Raw genomic sequence first — 19,651 nt, 5'->3', positions numbered from 1 at the left:
TATATATATATAATGATTGTGTCGGTGAGTAGGCACCGTCGGTAGAGCCTGGAACGGTTCATACACTTCATCATATCATATCGGTGAGTGCAGCGGAGTCGTCGAGCATCCCAAATGGATTGGATTGTTTGGTTGTCTTAATCTTGCAGCGGATTTAATCGCTTGCAGTTGATCGATCATGGAGTTAAGTTTTACTACAGCATTGATTGCACGCTTTCGAAATCTAACTTACAATTGCTCGACTTAATATGTTTGATGATCTTTCGATTATTTGATGACATAATAGTATTTTAACTGATGCTCTACCGAGTCTTACAATTGCAATCAGATGACGGCACATGGCAGGACCGTAAATTTGGGGTTAATCTTCTTGGAATGGGCCTCACCACTTTGGGTCCCATTCAAGGAAGGTTTGGGTGCGGGTCCCATTGATCTATCTATCGCTTGTCTCTTCTCCTTTTCTTTCTCTTTTCTCTTTCTGTGGGTTGCGTCTGTGTGCACTTCTCTCGGGCGAAGAAAGCACGCTGCAAGCGGACAGTCTCCTCGAGACGCCACCGTTGCGCGCACGATCCTGGAAAGGGGATCCACCGGTTCCTCTTTTTCTCCTCGCTGTAGCACGCGGAATTCGTACAATGATGCGATCTTGATGAGTCCTTCGCAGCGTCTCTGACTGTCTAGCAGAGACATAGTCTTCGTGTAATCCGGAGGTAGTCCTTCTCTGCTTCGCTTGCACCGATCGGTCTTTCTTTGGATCCGGATCGACCTTCTCCCCTCTTCTTGATTTCTGCGACAAACCTGCGCTTGCAGACTGCCGCAACTTTCAGATGATTCTCCTTTTTCCTCCTTTTGCATCCAAAAAGAAGTCTCCGAAATCAAAGAATTTGATGCCGTTTGTTGTTCTCGTGTCGAGTATTTCTGAGTTCTTGATTTCCTGATGGTTTTCTCCCTTTATTTATTTTTTTCTTTCGGAGACGAGAAGGAATATGGCGTTCTTGTTCATGTTGGTGGAGGGAGTGGTACCGAGATTGGATCTTGATGGCTGTCACTTAGATATCTGAATCGGTTTCTGGTAGAACAGTCAGGGTGTGGTGTAGCTTTGTAAACTCTTGGGACTGTTCGTACTCGTTTGTTGCTTCGACGTACACAGATCTTGCATCAAACCTTTCTTCCTTCTTATTTAATACGAGGTAAAATTAATTGTAAAGAAGATTTCATTCATCTAATTTACACAATTATAGTTTCATTCCTTCTTTTCATGGCGTGAGGATGACCAAGAGATTCTGATAATTGGAATTTATCCTTTGAGATTTTTGAGGATTTATTTTTTTCCTATAAGGATATGTGTTGAAAGAAATTGAAAGTGACGCATATTCATCTGCCAAAGATGTTCTCTTTTACTTCTTTGTACCCAAAGTGGTCTTACTTCTGTTAGAGTTAATGAAGGTTTTAGTTCACAATTTTACAAGGAAATTTAAGTTGATGGAGTTGTTTGGGTTCGGAAATTCTTGCCTCTCTAGTTTTGTGTTAATGATTTTCTTTTTTTTTTTTCTAAATCATGGATTGTAAAAGTTTGACATTCATATGTTACAATTAATCTCTTATTATCTTCATTCACATATGGAAGTAATTTCTATTTTCGTTTTTATGCCCCACTGAAAGATATAATTTATGGCATTTCTCCTTTTTCTACATTGGTGGTTGCAAGACATCAGAATTTGATATCAATTTTCCTATACTTCTAAGTTGGATGAAATTATATTCAGTAGTTTTGAAGATACCATTAGTTGTTACTTTGTCATTTTTATGCAACATTCTTATGTAGATTTTTTTCCCTCAATATTTATATAGAATTAGCAACCAATTAAGTTTTGTGCTTGCAGCTGTTTGGAGGTCGACTGTCTTAAAAAACGAGTGAGATTACATGTAAAATGCAAGTTGTTGAAGTACTGCATTTATATTTGCTAATATTCTCCCATATGGTGAGCAGTGCTCTATAACAACTATAACAATTCATGTTAAAAGAAAGAGCTAACATGGATTGAGGAGTAGATATTGGTTGGCTGTTTGGTTCTCACTAGTTGTTTATGAAATGGCTTCTGAGTTGAGGACACGCATACAAGACACTGTTAATACTATCACCTGTTTACTTGTTGGTTCTGCAACAATACAAAGATTTGGTTGTAAGGCATAAATATTTTTAGTTGCAAGCAGTGTTTTCGGATAAAACCATTTGAGAAAGGTATCGAGTGTTCTAGGAAATTCGACACATTGTGGCTATTCTTTACATCTTAAATACAGTAGGATATAATTGAGGGTTTCCCAATATGGTTTGCATTAAGTAGGTGGGTGTTTGTATTAGTCTCTTTGCTTCTGTTTCGGTTCAGGGTTAGTAGATTAAGTGTCCTTCTTAACTCTTTTTATGTTGATTTACTGATTAGGTTGAAAACAATTTCTGAGAATGTATGCATCGTTAGAAGAAAGAGCCTCCTATATGCTTGCTCAGGAGGGTCTTACCTCAATGCTACTGGATATTTGATTTGCAAAAATTAGTGTGCTAAAAATGTCTTGATTATCAATTGCAACTCTGTTAATGCATAAACGATCTCGTTGTTGTTGTCATTCTCTCTATGTTTAAGCGTAAAAATTTTGCTCTGTTGATATCACTTCTTTTTCTCACCTTGTTGATTTTAGCATTTATTTTCATCTGGTAGATCATGAATCACAGATTATTATTTTAGGCTTTTGTCCATGCTCCAACAAAATTTCTTTTTCAGTCTTGTTACAAAGTGCTACCACAGTGCTTGTTTTTCTCCAATTCCTCTTGATTTCTTCATGTTCAGTTGCTGGCTTATAAAACTCAAGTTTTTCTTACTTGCCTACTTTATCTTTGTCGCAGAAGTCTGCATTTCTCATACTAAGTTTCCCCGTTTTCAATGAGTGAAGAAGCAATGGAGAGGGTTATTGAACCCGTAACCCCTGAGGTACCAAAGCCTAAAAGTTCCGTAGGGAGAAACTCAACAGGGAAAACGAAATCCGGAGCCTCACCATCTTTTCCGGAAGGTGAGGAAAAGCCTCTTCCCCATTACCTCAGATCCTCTACAAGTTCTTGCCATGATTTTTGCAAGTATGGAAAAAAGCATGATCTTGAAATCAAGAAAAGACATCCTGTTCGTCAAAAGTTTTTAGTCAATAAAGAGATATCTGAAGATGGAAATAATAAAACGAATGTTGCAACCCAACAAGAGAAGCGGAAGAAAGAATATCCTAAGCCAGTGGTGTCTAAGGAAAAAAATCAAGGCACCAAGAAGCCTGTGGTTGTTGAAGAGAATGATGTGCCACCAGAGAAGATAATTCAGATTTCTGACTCACTTGCAAATCTGGGAGATGGATCAGTTCAAGAATCCTCAAGTTATAAGTTTAATTTTCCTTCAGATGACCAGGCGACGGATGTCTTTCTCGGGCATTCACCTGGAAGTCAAGCTGATGAAACATTAGATGAATCAACTAGCATCAAGCAAATGACCCCATCATTCATCTCGACGAGCAATGAATCTACCGAGCAGAAACCAAGTAATCGATCAGAAAGATCATCTGAGACGAATGCAAGCATCAATCTTGATCAGAAAGCAACTGAGAATGGTGAGCTTGCACCTACGGAAGAATCATCTGCTGAACCTGTTATAATAAAGTTTATGATTTCATCATCAATGCAACATAGCAGTGATTCAGCCCCGCATATGACTGTCATGGAAGACAAAGCATCTGCTGAGCATATAGCATCCTGCCGATCAGACACATCACCTGATGAATCGATAGGATCACTCAGATCATCTGATTTACTCTCAAGCATGAAACCTGAGAATTCTGAGGATGTGACGTCGACCGGGAATCGACATGCCAATGGTGCAGAAGGATATATCGAGGAAGATATAGCTGCGAAACAAGAAGCAACATGTTCCACTGGAATGGCTACAGGTTCATTTGTCTATCAAGAGGAAGGATTATCTAAGAAAGGAAAACAGGTAAGTGGGTCTGGTATGGGTGTCAAAGCAAAGAGAGATGCGGACAAGATCAAGAGACCAAACAAAGTAGTAGGTGCTTCCGACAGACCTAAAGTCATTAGGCAAGCGAAGACTGATCTATCTGGGGTGCCAAATGGCAGGATTGCACCAACTCTACGGAAAACAATATCTTCTGTCAAGCCAGAGACTAAACAGAGGATGACACCTGTAACTCCTAGAGTAGTCAGGAAAAAAGCTACATCGGCGAGCAAGGACCATGATGCATCTGTTCAACGTGCCACCTCGATAAAAATCAAGAATCTCTCTTTTAAAGCTGCATCCCAATCAACTTCTTCAGGAGGACTCACTCATAGGAACAAGAAGATAACCAAGGTTTCAAGTCAGCCAGATCGAAGGGAGAAAGTACTGGGCCAGTCATTATCTTCTCGGTCGCTGAAGCCTCATACTAGTAGAGTCTCGACCACAAAGTCATGGATACACAGGAATGTGAGGCCTGCCTCCCAAGTGAAAAATGAAACAAGATCTGGAAAACCAGCAAAGAAGAAAGAAGCTTCAAGTGTTAGTGAGCCGAAATCTGAGAAAGTAAATCTCAAGACTACGAAGAAAAATCTGAAGAAGCACAATTCAAATCCATCAGATGAGAAAGATTGCAACTCTGGGCCTAAATTAGGTGAAGTGAGTAAATCTGGTTTGCGAAAAGCTGTAACACAGAAAATGTCTAGTGTTATTTCAAAGGGTGAAATCCAGAGCAAAAATAGAAGAACTGCAACTGTTGACTCGGGAGATAAAATTTCCACGGCCTACAAATTAAAGTTCAGCAGAGGTAAGGTTGTTAGCTTGCAACATGAGAACAATGCTCCAAGAATACTCAGATTTAGGTTGGCTAGAACAGCAAGCAACAAGAAAAATTCTAAAGGTGATGTACAGACAAAGGGCTACAGGAGTGGGCCAGGGCCAGGTTCCGCTGGTTCATATACCCCTATATCAAAAGCACCTACTGTTGTTTTGAGACATCAAGATGTGCGGGAAAAGAAAGACACAAAAGGTTTGTTGAATCAGGTGATCGAGGAAACTGCAAGTAAACTTGTTGAGACCAGGAAGAGCAAGGTGAAGGCCCTGGTCGGTGCTTTTGAAAGTGTCATCTCTCTCCAAGAAAGAAAAGGAGCTCCGCTTGCAGCTCCATGAATTCTTTGTGATGCTTAGTTTTGGCGACTGTTTGGCATATAAATTTCTACCTGCGGTATTGAATCTTTAGGAGATTGGATTGCAAAACAATATGCAACGAACAGAAGGTTTCCATATGTATCAAGAAACAGGAATAAACTTGAGAATAGGGTCAACAGGCTTATTAATTGTTCATAGAAATTCTGTCCCTTGTTTTCCTACTTGGGTAATAATTGGACGTTGCATGTTCCATACTCATCAGATCCACATATTTTGAGTGGTTGAACAATAAATAAGTTGTGTATTCTTTTGTTCTTTGCTCCCCTTCTTTCTTGTTTATGCTTGGGTGACCCTTGTCTTCTACGAAAGAAATCAAGAATGTATGAAGTTATAAACGTGCAAGGATGTTGCTGATTCCTTGACTTTTTCTAGGTTTGTTCAGGGTTTTGATTCTCTTCGTCGAGAACAGATCCTTGTGTTTGTTTGTCCTCTTTATGACTGGCCTCCTTGTACAGCCTCAGGCTTCGTATTGTGTTGTTGATCACATAATTTTCCTGTCCTCTGCACAGAAAGCGTGCAGAACTGGCTGGCTGTCTGTCTGTGACCATTTGTCCGGCATTTGGAACAAAAAAGATGAGAAAAAGGAGAAATGTTTACATCAAAAAGAGGAGTGAGGACAGTTTAAATGGGACTTTGTGCCTAATAATTGGATCTAGAGCATTTAATCATGGTGGTTGGCAGTCTTCAGTCAGTATACAGGAGTGAAGACCCAAGTTTAGAGACATAAAAGAGCATGTATGCATGAACAGATCCACACAGGAGACAAAAGTCAAGCAAGCAAAAACTCAGGATGAGGAACAGACATGTCTTTCATGTTCTGCTTTTGTGAGTCACATCTATTCCAGTAAAAAAAAAGGGTCAATGGAGAGTGGAATTCCTCCAAGAGATGGATGGCATGCATATCTTCTGTTTATGAATGAGAGCTTAGGTAGAATTTGTTGGACTTAATTCCCTCGGTAAAATAACCTTAATCAAGTGTACATTTATCTACCAAAAGAAAAAAATATATATGCCTTTTTGGATGCTACCTGCTACCTACTGAAAGTGACTGCAGAGTTGTCCATATCATTAATAAAATGAAGGTGTCATGACATTGTCAATCTATCCATAAAATTTATGTTGTGGAGATCAAGATTCACTGAAATGACTCCATAGCTGCCCATCTGTTTTCCTTGGTCGATTGTTAATGAGATGCCAGTGATCTTCTAACATCTCTTGTCTTGAGATGCATCTATTCTTGTTGTGAATCAAGACATTCTGAAAAGTCTCTGTGTATATATGTATTTATTCTCTGCTACTGAAGTGACTGCAGGCTTCTCCAAACTCTTCTCCTCTTTGGCCAATAAATGCAAGTAATCTAATAAATATTGTCCTCTGTGATCCTTTTTCTGTCATCTTGAGATCAATCTTTTTTTCTTTTTTTTGGAGGTCAAGATATTATAAATATTCAGTATGTATATATATATATATATATAGTTTCTCTGCTCACAGTTTAATAAGAGCTTATTGTCGATATTAAGAGAATAAGCTTTTTTTTTAATGATCTTTCCTTGATATCTATTTATTTTTTATTGTCGATATTAAGACATTCAGAAAGGTTTTTTTTTTTCTCTTTTCTGCTCACTGTTTATTTAGAGATTAAGAATAATATTGATTATTTTTATTAAAATATTTGGATTGATTAATATATTATTGTACGAAAATATCTTATGATGTCATAATGGGACAGCCTTAAATGGACCAATGGGAAAAAGATACCTCGGACCTACTGCTAAATTAGCCGAATCTAATTCGAGTTGGCAAGATCTATCCACCCACACATTTTACCGCAGTGAGACATACTTATCTTGTCGGGATCCGACGGAGATAGAGTAAGGATCAGAGGAGGAAAGGCTGCGAGTTTTCGCATAAGAAAAGCTGTTATTGTACATGCGAGGATTCCCATCAGGATAGCAGCTGAAGCGCTGGGTTGCGTCGCAGGTTTGGTGCGAGGTCCTTCTTTCGATTGCTTCGGTTAGTCGACTCGCAGCTCTTGGCATTAGCTTTTGTTAGATTTATCTTCCAAGATTAGAAAGATTGGGATCTGTGATGGTCGATACTGTTGTTGCTTATTAGTCGAAGCTCTTCTCTTCTGTTTGTAGAGGTCGAAATTTCCGACAAAATGCCCACTTTATTGTGTCTATCTTGTGCCGTTTCATATGACTGTGTCCAATCTTTGATCTTGGTTGCTCTCAGGATTCGATCTTTAAGATGTTGGCCTTTCCTAAAGTCAGATCTTGATTCCATTCACATAATGGTGAGATTCAAGATTCGGATTCTGTATGTGTGTGTGTGTGTGTGTGTGTGTGTGTGTAAGAGAGAGAGAGAGAGAGAGAGAGAGAGAGAGAGAAGGTTTAGATTTTCACATTTCACACATGTTTTAAGGTGACAACATCACCTGGCTGATTGTTCATTGAATTTAAGGGTTGCGATGGAATTAGATGCTCTTAGATTGACTTCGGTGACAAGCATTCAAGTATCCATGCTTTCTCTGATTAATTAGCCCATGTAACTTCAGATATACTCTATAATTTCTTGTGGTCTATCTTAATCTTGAAGCAAAGAATTCGAGGTAGTATGGGTTTACTCGCTTTTTCTTGGGAAAGAGTAACATAACAACAGTTCATATTTTCTTGTGTTTGTTGATTTAACTGCTCTTCGTTTTTTCTTGTGCTCTTCAGCTTCTTCTTTAATCGGAGCATCAAAACTTTGGATCGGCAGGAATGATTCTTCAGCTTCTGCTCTCTATCCTCTGTTTCATCAGTGGAACTTTATCAGAGGAATCCCCATATGTAACAATCATAGTCAAAGGATCTGATATAGTTGCTGAGACTGATGATAGTTTTGTTTGTGCCACTCTCGATTGGTGGCCTCCTCAGAAGTGTAACTATAACCAATGTCCATGGGGACAGTCGTCAGTTCTGAATCTGGTAAATTTCTTTTCGGTATCGTCTAGTTAGTCCAGAATATCTCGTCTTATTTGCACTCTGCAGGAAATAGTAACAACAATTTGTGGTTCCATGGTTTATGCAGGACTTAACTCATCCATTCCTATCTAATGCCATTCAAGGTAACGACTTCTTTGTTTCAGCATTTAGCTTCAACATGTCAGAAATGTTAATTCTCATAGTTGAATCATCACCTTTATGCTAGGAATTTCTCATTCTTTTTTATGTGATGTTCCCTAAGAACTACCACTAGATCTGTTTGAGAAAGTATGCATGTCATTTTATGTTTTTGTTTGTAAAATTTCAGCTTTTGAACATTTGCGGATAAGAATTGGAGGCTCTTTGCAAGACCAAGTAGTGTATGGTGTGCCGACATTGGGACATCCCTGTCTTCCTTTTTCCAAGATGAGCGGTGGTTTGTTTGGTTTCTCCGAAGGATGTTTGAGCATGTCAAGATGGGACAAGCTAAACCTTCTGTTTCAGAGGACGGGGTAGGTTTGCATCAAAGTTTCTTTATTTCTTCTAGCTGTCATTTTCGCCATGCTAAATTGAGATGGATCAGAGTTGACATTGAACAAAACCTCGATCTGAAATTATCTGGACATCGATCAAAAGCCTGATCACAAATTTATCTGTTTCAACTACATCATTTTTATCTGTTTAAGCAATCACCGTTGAAATGTATGGATTTTCTTTTCATACATGAGTTGATCAGGAAGATATCAGCTCCAAGATCTAGTTTAATTATCTGCATTTCATGCTTCGTGTATTCAAATTAGATGCTTTTATGACGTGTTGGGTTAAATAAGTTTATTGCTACTGTGATGAGCATAAATTTGGAATGGTAGTCAATTACATAAAGATATTAGCTTATTCCTGGATCGATTAATTGCCAGATGCATAAAGCATGAAGCAGACTCGACAAAGTACTCTACCCAAAAAGGCTAACCACATAAGCATTTTTTCTCTGTATTAATTGCTTTATTCCATGACTGCATTTTGATAAACTTTCTAAGTAATTCCTGATGTTAGGAAATAACATTTGAGTTCTAATATGTACTTTCGTAATTATAACATTCTGTATCGTGCATCATATCACTTAAATGTCTGTATTTTTCTTGTTATCAAAAATATAAAATGATCATAGTTATGTGATTTTGTGTTTGCAGGGCGATAATCACATTTGGTCTGAATGCACTAAATGGGAGGCACCCTGTACACAATGGTATGTGGGTCGGTAACTGGAACTCCACAAATGCTCGTGATTTCATTAAGTACACAATTTCAAGAGGATATCCGGTTGATTCATGGGAATTCGGTATGTCTTTTCTACACACTCTTTTCTGCAAGAAAATCCATTCTACCAAAACCTAAATGTGTCCTGTTTGATGCATCAGGAAATGAATTGAGCGGAAGCGGTGTTAGTGCAAGGGTTAGCGCCGAACAGTATGCAAAAGATCTGATTGGCCTTCAAACTCTTCTTAAGGAGTTATATAAAAATTCACGCATGCGACCGTTGCTAGTTGCCCCTGGAGGATTCTTTGATCAAAAATGGTATACTCAGCTATTACAAGCTTCAGGTCGGGGTGTCGTCAATGCTTTGACACATCATATATATAATCTTGGCCCAGGTGAGTGTAGAAATTTGCGTAGAATGTAGAAGACGCTGTCCATTGGAGAATTCTCTTTGATGACTTAAGACACATAAGAGAGAAGAAAATGGGAAAGATCTGATTTATCTGTGTCTTTGTTTCCCTTACCACATTACCTTTGGCATGTATTTATTAGGTGAAATTACAAACATCAAATCTGGGAATTGCTATTCCCAATTATTAAACCAGAAATAAGACATTTAGCTTCTTACTGGACTTCTGTTTGATATCTAAGCTTTGTATTGATCATGCTCTTCTCTTCTTCTACCATTTTGAATAGGAATTCCTGCTAAAAATGAAATCTTCATGCTTATGAACTCATCATCACCTGACAGTATGCAATGTCGAGTCCTTATAAAAGAAAGTCCTGTAGTCAAGGGATTATTATACTTATTCCCGCAACATCATCCTCTGATCAATTGGAAAACCATCCACTTGCCAACTAAAAGTTTTAATGTTTCCTTTTGATTGGATCATCGTGGTATCAGATGGAGCAAATAAGGCCATCTGTAAGACCAATTTTTCATGTATAGCAATATAGAAGAAGTAGAATTGCACAACTATTGTTTACGTGTTGCTCCTCCAGGAGAATCATGTATACAGGAAAGGCATTTGGAATTCTAAAGAAGACAAGACTACTAGAAACTTGAATGATATCATTGTTATGCCAAAAATTCTTTGCGTCAATAATTCAGAATCCCTTGGTGGTAATATTGGGCAGTTTATGACCAAAGGAATTTCTGTATAGACAGGGAGACATTATAAATGATTAAACATCAACTTGACTGCTGCAGGTGATGATTACCGTATCGAGAGTAAGATACTGGATCCCCAATATTTAAGTCGGATAACAGATACATTCAGAAATCTCCAACTTACAATAGAAAGACATGGACCATGGTCATCCGCTTGGGTTGGAGAAGCTGGTGGTGCTTACAACAGTGGAAGTCGTCGTGTGTCAAATAAATTTCTCGACAGCTTCTGGTAATTTACTTTTTTTTTCTTCTTGCATCCCCGGTTTCATGTGAAATTGCAGACAAAAAACTTATTTGACATAGTATAGGTACTTGGATCAACTGGGCATGGCATCAAAGTACAACACTAAGGTCTATTGCAGACAGACCTTGATTGGAGGGAATTATGGTCTCCTCGACACACACACTCTCACACCAAATCCTGATTACTACAGGCAAGCATCCAAGTCACCAATTATCTTATAGTCATATGCTTGGAAACATGAGCAAATTTTAAGTCACCTAGTTGATCCTCTTTGAGTCTTCTTACCAGTGCACTATTGTGGCATCGGCTAATGGGGAAAGGAGTTCTTTCCATCGACATCAGTGGCTCATCATACTTGCGAGCATACGGTCATTGCAGGAAGGGAAAGGTACAGAATTCTATTGACACCATTCTTGATTGATTTCTATATTGTCTGGATTTATGCAGCTGATGTTTTTCAAAAACCTTAAGCTTACATTAAACTTGCTGCAGATATACTCAATAACTACTTTACTTTCATTACAATACCAACGATGACAGTAGTTTGGTTTTTGAATAGATAGTCGAACCGACCCTTTAGTCAGATTTCCTTAGTTTAGATAGGGGAATATGTTTCAAGTCGTGCTTGGGTTTGGGTTTGTGGTGCGTAGCAGCTACCCAATTTCAGATATCCGGGGCTACATGATCCACTTAATTGAAGTTTGAATGCCCTTTAATCAGGTTTGGGATGAGTTCTGATGAGAAGACATAGTCAGGTTTCGGTGAAATTTGTGGGAACCGAACCAGTTGCCTTCTGATACGATACAACTTGAGGATAAAAAGATTGTTCTTTCAAGAATTGCAGCATTTGGAAATTTCTATCCTGTGTTCTACCACTGATTTTGCATTAGTAGATAACTGTCTTTCAAGATTGTATTTTATTTTATTTATTCATTTTGATATCGATAAGAAGAACCGTCTGATTGTGACGATAATCTTTACTATTTAACCTTGTAATGCACTCCTGGAGTCAGTCGATACCGATCTAAAGACTCGGTTGTTTCTAATGTGCTTCACAATACATACAGGCAGGCGTCACTCTACTCTTGATCAACCTAAGCAAATCCACCAAGTTCAGTGTGACCGTCCGAGACAATCTCAATGCCATTCCTGCCGAGGGAGGAGACATCCAAACCGACAATTCTTTCGTCCACAGCTTTAAGAGAGTACTCTCCTGGATGGGCAGAAAAGCATCATCTGAATCTGAAAGCAGAGAGGAGTATCATCTGACCGGGAAGGGCCGCGACCATCTAAGCCAAACAGTGCTGTTGAATGGAATACCGTTGGAGCTTACTGAGGATGGCAAGATTCCACCTCTGAATCCTGTGTATGTTCCAGCAAGCTCCCCTTTGCATGTTGCTCCCTTGTCTATAGCATTTGTAGTACTCCCCAACTTTGAAGCTCAAGCTTGCAGCTGAAGAGGATGCACAAGGTAATGGTGCATCCTGCTGTTGTAAATGATGGATGATTTATTGCACCAAATTTATATTGTAGAACAGCTTGGCCATGGGATCAAATAAGTTGTGTAAGTTCTTCAGGAGAGCTAAATAAGATGTGTGATTGATGTTTTAGCATGAGACTCTATTCCATGTTTCATATTGGCTTGGAGAAGGTTGTCCTACTTTAATTCCATGTTTTCTTTGATGGAAGTTTGATGCAGAACACCAAGTGTAGTTGTCATTTTACATGAATGGTGTGCCTTTTCAATTGATTTAGATAGGTGACTTGTCTTTAGCACATGACAGCAGCCTGTTGAGTCCCTAAGAATATTGATCTGTCAGCTTCTAATTAAAGTAGGAATCCCTTAGGAAGCACCAAGTCATCTGCTTTGACAAAAGAATTTGTAGAAAAATGATCCAAGCAGGAATTAATATTTGGTGCAACATATCAACATAATATTGGCAACTGGGATCAAATTGCATTGGAGAAGAAACACTGAAACAGAACAATTGATCACATAGTGAGAGACAATTGACAACATGGTGAGAGGGCAACATAACAAAAGCACTGTAAGCAAAGAATTAACTGCACATTTCAATATCTTATGAATCAAGACAAATATCCTAGAGTTCCCTAATATTCAAAAGGGGCTTCCGTTACGGTTATATCCATGACCTCCGAATTTAGAGGACGAATAAAGAACAGAAAAATGTTAAAAGTGAAATTAATCAATAAACTTGAAAGTAAAAGAAGAAAAGATAATCGGCATGCCTCTCGAGACAATCCAATCCTGGCTTCAGTATGGACCGGTCAGTGTGATCTGATGCTCCATTAGCAGCAATATGAAGAACATCATTTGTTCCAGAACAGGGTAATAAACCCTCCAGAACACTTGGAAGAACAACCTTTAATAGGCAAATGCTGATTGCTATCTAACAAAATGAATAGAATCATGCATGGCACCAGAAGTGCAGCCATCTAACTGGATAGGTCTACGAGGAGGCCAACCATTTAGCTGCTCGGCTATAATAACTGAATTCTTAATGTACTCGGTAACTTCACTCGTATCTTGAGTGAAAACCGAGCCATCACTGTATCTATAATACTACTTTCCTGCTAAATGTTTACGCTGTCCAGTTTTCTGGTGATCATTGTGGCTCCAAGATATGACAATTGCTTACGAAGTTGTTGGAATAGTTTACATGCTTTGTCCAAAATGGCTGGAGGTGCTTATATCCAATCTCCAGCCATGGTTTGCATTGGCCGTTGTAGTGGATAACAGCAGCCTTCCTAACAGTGTCGAGGTCCGTCAATTCCTGATAGCCCAAACCTAGCATGTGCCATGATGGGTCTATAGGATACACATAACCTCTGAATGCTATGAGGGCTGGTGGCAACGTTCCAAGCTTCCACAGCTTCAGGTTTGACTTCAAATTCTGCAATCAAAATGAAAATGAAAAGAAAGGATAATAATTAGCAGAGGTGTACAGTTACAACATCAACTTATGATGTTGAGGTAATCAGCTTACACATTTGATCATTTATATTTCTTTCTCACATCTGCAGGTTAGAAGAAAAAATAGGCTTGAAATTTGTGTAGCCAATACAAGTTCTGAATAATTAACAAACTGAATATTTATCAGAAGATAATTATTCTGGTCGCATTTGGCTTAAACATGGACCTTAATTTCATAGGAAATTCAGAAGAACAAAAGATGTTTGGGTAAAGTATAGGAGAAAATTCGTTCATATGATTTAACTGGCTATTTAGAAAGATTAAACTGTTACCACCAAATTGTAGCTCAATGAACTTAGCTCATCAGCAACTTGGAGTTCGTTGAAAATAAAAAGAACATAAAGATCATTATGGTTCTTTGCAGAAAGAGAAGTTACAACAGAATAAACTGAACAATGATATGACAAATGGTTGAAACTTTACCTCCTTCACCCAGTAGTGATATGTTTCCCTAATGTTTGTCTTCCTCCAGGCATTTAAGTCAAACATATTCATCCCAAATGCCCATGCACACTCGTCAGGGTCCAATTTATTGGCTATGAGGGGATGTGAGAAATTAAAATATGTCCTGAAGCGCTTAGCCATCACCCAGGTATCTTCACCTTTGCATGTTTCTACAGCGCCATTTACTTTTCCAGAAAAATCAATCTCCCACAACAGTGACAAGTCACGTTGAACAACAACATCATCATCGAGAAATAGAACCTTGTTGAGGTTTGGAAAGAGCTGTTTAAAATGTTAGGAAGAGTATGTTATCATCATTTTTAGAAAAATTACTTGGTTTGTCAACAAATAGACCTGTTATATACACCAAAACAGATTGTAACATGTAATAGAAAGCCATAATTTTATTATGGCTTCTTCATATGGGCATCTATGAAGAGCAAACACAGATATATACATTACAGACATGCTGACATAGTAATGTTGGATAAGGAGCATATGATATTGGTATGGAAATGGCAAATAGTAATCACATGTTTTCTATTGATTGCTGATAATTAAATCACTATAGATGTTTTGTCTTGGATCATTTACGATGATTAAATCAGTAATTTATAAGAAGCATAACAATCATTCACAAAAATACTACAAATATATATGAAAATTTCATGGAAATATTCACATCAAAGTTTTATAACCAAATTCTCATTGCATCTTACCTCTATTGGATGTTTAGAACCTTTATGTTGATGTTGATGGTTCACTAACTATCCTACGCTGATAACCATACTGGTCCGTAATATGCAAGTGTAGATAGTAGATATGCTCTTGAAATATGTCAAAGACATGGAAAGATTAAAGCATCACTACTTCATTTATTGACTTAAAAGAAACGTTTATGTTTAAGATGTATCTATCTTATAATTTTGTTGCGGGAATAATTATGTTTTTGAACCACTAATTAGAAAGGTGGATGTGTAAATTAAAGTTGACAACACATTCTGTTGATTTACCTTCACATATCTGCCTTCTTATAATTCTTACTTTAAAATTCATAGCAATCTTCTTTCTCAACATGCTAGATTATATTCTTCTAGCCACATATTGGATCTTCCACTTCTTTCTAATCTAAGCATCTTATCAACTAAAACCCAAAACCAGTTCATTTTAAGTTCCTCAATTTTCTCTCCAATCACTTAAATAGAATTTAGCATGCTGTAGGCTGAAGATATAATAACCATCCAAACAAGCATACTTTTGTTATATTGGTTCTTTGGAATCATTGCCTCTAGTACTACATTAGCAAAAAGTGTCATCAAGCAAAAGGATCTCAAAAGTACACCGACTAATTTACCTCGGGCAGGTATATGCGCAGATGGTTGAGCAGAGAAATGTATTTTGGACTCCTTGCTTGCAGTTTAGAAGCGAAAGCCCTTGGATTGTCACCAACATTGGTGCCCAAGATATAATCTCCATGATAGTGATTTCTAACACCATGGTGACTTTCAATAGCTTCGAGAACAGGCACATTTTCTCTTGTTAACCAGTCAAATTGGTGAACACCTTTCACCTCAATCACAGCAGGGGAAAGAGAATTTAAGGCAAACCATGAATGCATACCCGGATAAGTCTTTTTATCAGTTATGACATGGAAGACAACCCTCTCAGGCTGTAACGAAGATCGTACAACTGAGGTGACCACAACAGAGGCTGCAAGAATGTTATCAGTGGCAACAACAAAATGGTGATAAGAGTTATCAGAGAGTAAAGGTAGCAACTCTGGTGGTGGCAACTGTTTACGAGCTTGTGCATTGGATGAATATTCATCAGTCAAGCGCAATGAGAGACAATGTATGCCTTTAGGAACAGCAGTTGCTGCAAAATGTTTGTGCAGTTGTTCTGCTAGCCTTGATCTTTTCACCTCCCTATCCATATGTTCCATCTGCATATAACAAACAAGTCATAGAAAGAACATCCCCAAGTATATTAACTTAATGAGCTGCATGTAAATGGTTTAGTGTCCGCAAGTATGGATTCTAAGAATGACTGGCAGTGCCACCTCTTCTATAAAAAATTCCAACAAAGAATATTTAATCAGATTAAGATTGTTACCAGATTTCTCGTATCTAATTTTTTTTCTTTTCTTAACAGAAGAAAGTTACATTTTTCTTGAACTTAAAGTATAGCCAAATTTAACTGAACAATAACTCTCAAGAATCTCATTTCTTCACTAGTGATGCTATGAATCTGGTGAAGAATATTCACATGAATGGTTAAGACATGCCACGTGAATAGTTGAGATGGCTACACAAATGACTTGAAGGTTTAAAGAATAGTGTCATTGTAGCACATTCCAATTGAAGTGAACCATGAAGAGATCCCTAAGAGCTAACACTGGTGCCAACACATACAGAAAAATTAAACAAAAAGACACCAAAATTAATAAGGAATTTTCGAAGGACAGTTCCAAGAATCCTGCAGAGAATGACGAGCTTCTATATTGTTCTCTAGATAACATCCATGTATGAAGAATACAGTATCACGATGATTTTTTAAATGAACAATACTTCAATGTTTAGTCAATGAATCATAAAACATTTTATTGAACATCTTTAATCTTGTTCTGAGGAGAAATGTACCAAATAAGGACATAAAAGATTAACAAATGGGCATACCATTGCCTTCAATCTTACAGCAAAAGTGTCCGCATCATACTGATTGTTCTTCATGTCTGAAAGAAACTCACTGAAAGATTCTGGCAACTTCAGGCCGACTGGAATTTCCTCAGAGTTTACTTGATCAAGTATCTTGTATAAGTCTTTAACAAGCTTCTGTGATTGTGTTGAAGCGGTTCAGATTAAGATTATGTCTTCAACAAGGAGAAAGAGAAAACTATCCATCCATCATGACTAGAAAAGAAAACAATAGAAAACATTACCATGGAATCATCACCACCCCTTCCAAGAAACCCTGGTCCTAGCCGCCTCCCGAGACAATCTGAAACAAATAAGAAAATAACAAGGAAACTAATGTTATCAGCCGATGCAGTAGACATTGCATTCAAGTTATGTCATAACGCTCAACAAAATTAGATGTAGAAGCCAGAAAGTAGACCTAGTAAAATATTTTGCATAATCTTCATAAATATTTGTATTCATTCTCTACAAAAACATGCTTGAGGTAGACTTGTGAGAAAATAGTGCAGCCAGATATTATTGATGTTGCGGATAGCAGGTCATAAAAACTCCTATCAGCATAGCGTGGATGTAAAAGCTAATTGCATCAGCATATACAAGTATACAGACATTAAATAATTAAGCATATATTAAAGAAAGGGAAAAAACAAAAGCAGACCTTGTAACAACTAATCTTGATGAACAAATATCGATAAAGCAGTTACATATGAATATGATTAACATCATGTGGTGCATGTTGTGAATATCATAAATCCAAGTATAATAAGAAACTGCAGATAAAGGCAGGTGGATTAACTGAGAATGAAGAAGACCTTTAAAAACCAGCAGAATATAGAAAAAAGAAAAATAAGCTCAAAGCATAGACTGAGAAGACACCCATGTGTTGGAGTAAAATATTGAATGAGCTGAAGCAACCAAAACAGCTAACAAGCAAGCTTATTTTCCATGTGTACAACTGCTTCTAAGCGGTAGCAAAGGAAAGATCACACAGGAAGATGCAGAAAGCATTAGCAGCACAATTCATGGGTAATCAAAGGAAGAAAGGTAGATGTTTAAATGAAAACTGAAAGAGATTTCAACATTAACATTATACACACTGATGGAAATCTAAATGCAGCAGTCGGTTGCCTTTGAAAGGGTCTGCTGAGAGGATAATAAATATTGGGCATCATGATATAGGATTTAAACAGCATAAATATTTGAAAATATAAGGTCATGCACACATCAACAACAAGACACTGAATAAGCAAACAGAAACAAAAGCAATAACACAAATGAAAAGAACATAACACAAGAACTTCCAGGTATTTTACTTAACACAGTTATTTAAGACCAAAAGGAAAAGGCAGGAAATACAGCCAAGCCACCAGCATCATGCAGTAAAACCGAACACTAAAAAAAAATTAAAAATCTATGAAGAGAGAAAAAAAAAAAAATAAAGATCCACTAAACTCCGATGCCACAGCCAAACCTATTGACCACTAAACTCCGATGCCACGGTTAACCCTATTGACTACTAATATTCAAAATACATACAAGAAGAAAAAGATGAAGAAAAAGGAAAGATATGGCACTTTCTCGACTGCACAACTAGAAATTTTGAGGATAAGTAACCCCTCTCGAAAATAAACGAAAAAAATCATTAAGTTCATTTAAGCACCTTAAATTTACAATACAATAAACAATGTTCAGCCTAAGAAGTTGAAGCATGTGGCACAACCACAACCAAACTTATGTTGAATTCTGAAGCCGAAGTGAAGAACTGGGATGACCGAGTTGCTAGCCACCGACAAAGGTAAAGACGTCAGAAAAGATGTACGACGGAACAGCAAACAATCAAATTCAAGATAAACCAAAATGGACCGACAAAATCAGCATATACAATCATTTGAGAATGACATCTTTAGCATTTCAACCGCAAAGGATTTTTTTTTTTGATATTGCTATATCAGATCCATCGGCACCGACGCAACCCATCCAAGACATCAAATTGCAACAAATTCAAGAAACAGGCGAAAGGGTTCCAACATCCTACCGAAGGAGGAGCACTTGTTGACGCTCTCGAGGGTGACGACGGCGGTGAGGATGAAAACGAAGGGCAAGAGGAAGGCTAGGGCGAGGACAGTGTGGAAGAGGGTCCGGTAGGAGATGTGGCGGGCGGCGTCCTTCAACTTCATCAAGTCGAGGAATCCATTGGTGCTCGATATCGTGATGCTTCTCATGCCAGGCGAGAACCTAATCTGCATCGTCGTCGTATCCGACGCCGCGGCCGTGCCGGCGCCCGGTGCTGCCCGCCGCCGACCCTCACCGTTGCCGCCGTCGCCGTGGCGGCGCCGGCACCACGAGATCCTGACCCGCCAACGGCCCTACGCGAGAGAACATGCTACCAAAACGCCGGAGCAGCAATCCAATGCATCACCGAGGGATTCAGGAGCGGAGATCGCGCTACCAGCAGCTACAAAATCGGATCTTGCGAGCCTCTCACGATCCGGCATTGGGTTTCCGACGCGCACTATGCTTTGATCCCTCGATTCCAGCTCTACCGGCGGGCAAACATTGAGCTTTGAGATCTGAGATCTTTGGTGTCGGAGGAAAACACGAGGGATGGATGGATGGAGGGAGGAAGCCAAAG

At 38.4% G+C, this 19,651-nt stretch overlaps 3 protein-coding genes across 8 annotated transcripts; 2 read left to right on the top strand and 1 right to left on the bottom strand.

The window, feature by feature from the left end:
- The first annotated feature begins 480 nt into the window (after positions 1-480).
- On the top strand, positions 481-5,501 carry LOC135611328 (uncharacterized). 4 transcript variants are annotated; one of them, XM_065107012.1, is made up of 3 exons: positions 481-707; positions 980-1,187; positions 2,897-5,501. In XM_065107012.1, exon 3 carries the CDS (start codon positions 2,934-2,936, stop codon positions 5,205-5,207), a length of 2,274 nt encoding a protein of 757 aa, XP_064963084.1. In that variant the 5' UTR covers positions 481-707; positions 980-1,187; positions 2,897-2,933; the 3' UTR covers positions 5,208-5,501. The 4 variants fall into 4 exon arrangements, with proteins under 4 accessions (XP_064963084.1, XP_064963083.1, XP_064963085.1 ...); XM_065107011.1 differs by having other exon boundaries at positions 972-1,187; XM_065107013.1 differs by lacking the exon at positions 980-1,187.
- Positions 5,502-7,103: 1,602 nt separating this feature from the next.
- Positions 7,104-12,497, top strand: LOC103982167 (heparanase-like protein 2). Of its 2 annotated transcripts, none has more exons than XM_065107014.1 (10): positions 7,104-7,259; positions 7,967-8,215; positions 8,319-8,355; positions 8,541-8,724; positions 9,403-9,551; positions 9,631-9,864; positions 10,680-10,869; positions 10,949-11,074; positions 11,173-11,272; positions 11,952-12,497. In XM_065107014.1, the coding sequence occupies exons 2-10, from the start codon at positions 8,009-8,011 to the stop codon at positions 12,339-12,341; spliced, it is 1,617 nt and encodes a 538-aa protein (XP_064963086.1). In that variant the 5' UTR covers positions 7,104-7,259; positions 7,967-8,008; the 3' UTR covers positions 12,342-12,497. The 2 variants fall into 2 exon arrangements, with proteins under 2 accessions (XP_064963086.1, XP_064963087.1); XM_065107015.1 differs by lacking the exon at positions 7,104-7,259 and adding an exon at positions 7,525-7,542.
- A 409-nt stretch (positions 12,498-12,906) lies between these two features.
- Positions 12,907-19,651, bottom strand: LOC135611327 (probable galacturonosyltransferase 13). Of its 2 annotated transcripts, XM_065107006.1 has the most exons (7): positions 19,055-19,651; positions 17,262-17,320; positions 16,999-17,154; positions 15,944-16,265; positions 15,678-15,835; positions 14,303-14,605; positions 12,907-13,799 (listed from the first exon to the last, which is right to left on the bottom strand). In XM_065107006.1, the coding sequence occupies exons 1-7, from the start codon at positions 19,263-19,265 to the stop codon at positions 13,512-13,514; spliced, it is 1,497 nt and encodes a 498-aa protein (XP_064963078.1). In that variant the 5' UTR covers positions 19,266-19,651; the 3' UTR covers positions 12,907-13,511. The 2 variants fall into 2 exon arrangements, with proteins under 2 accessions (XP_064963078.1, XP_064963077.1); XM_065107005.1 differs by having other exon boundaries at positions 15,678-16,265.

Source organism: Musa acuminata, chromosome BXJ2-4 (assembly GCF_036884655.1).
Source record: "Musa acuminata AAA Group cultivar baxijiao chromosome BXJ2-4, Cavendish_Baxijiao_AAA, whole genome shotgun sequence".
NCBI lineage: Eukaryota > Viridiplantae > Streptophyta > Magnoliopsida > Zingiberales > Musaceae > Musa > Musa acuminata.
Note: the sequence above shows the minus strand (reverse complement) of the source record. Positions and strands in the feature narration are given on the sequence as shown.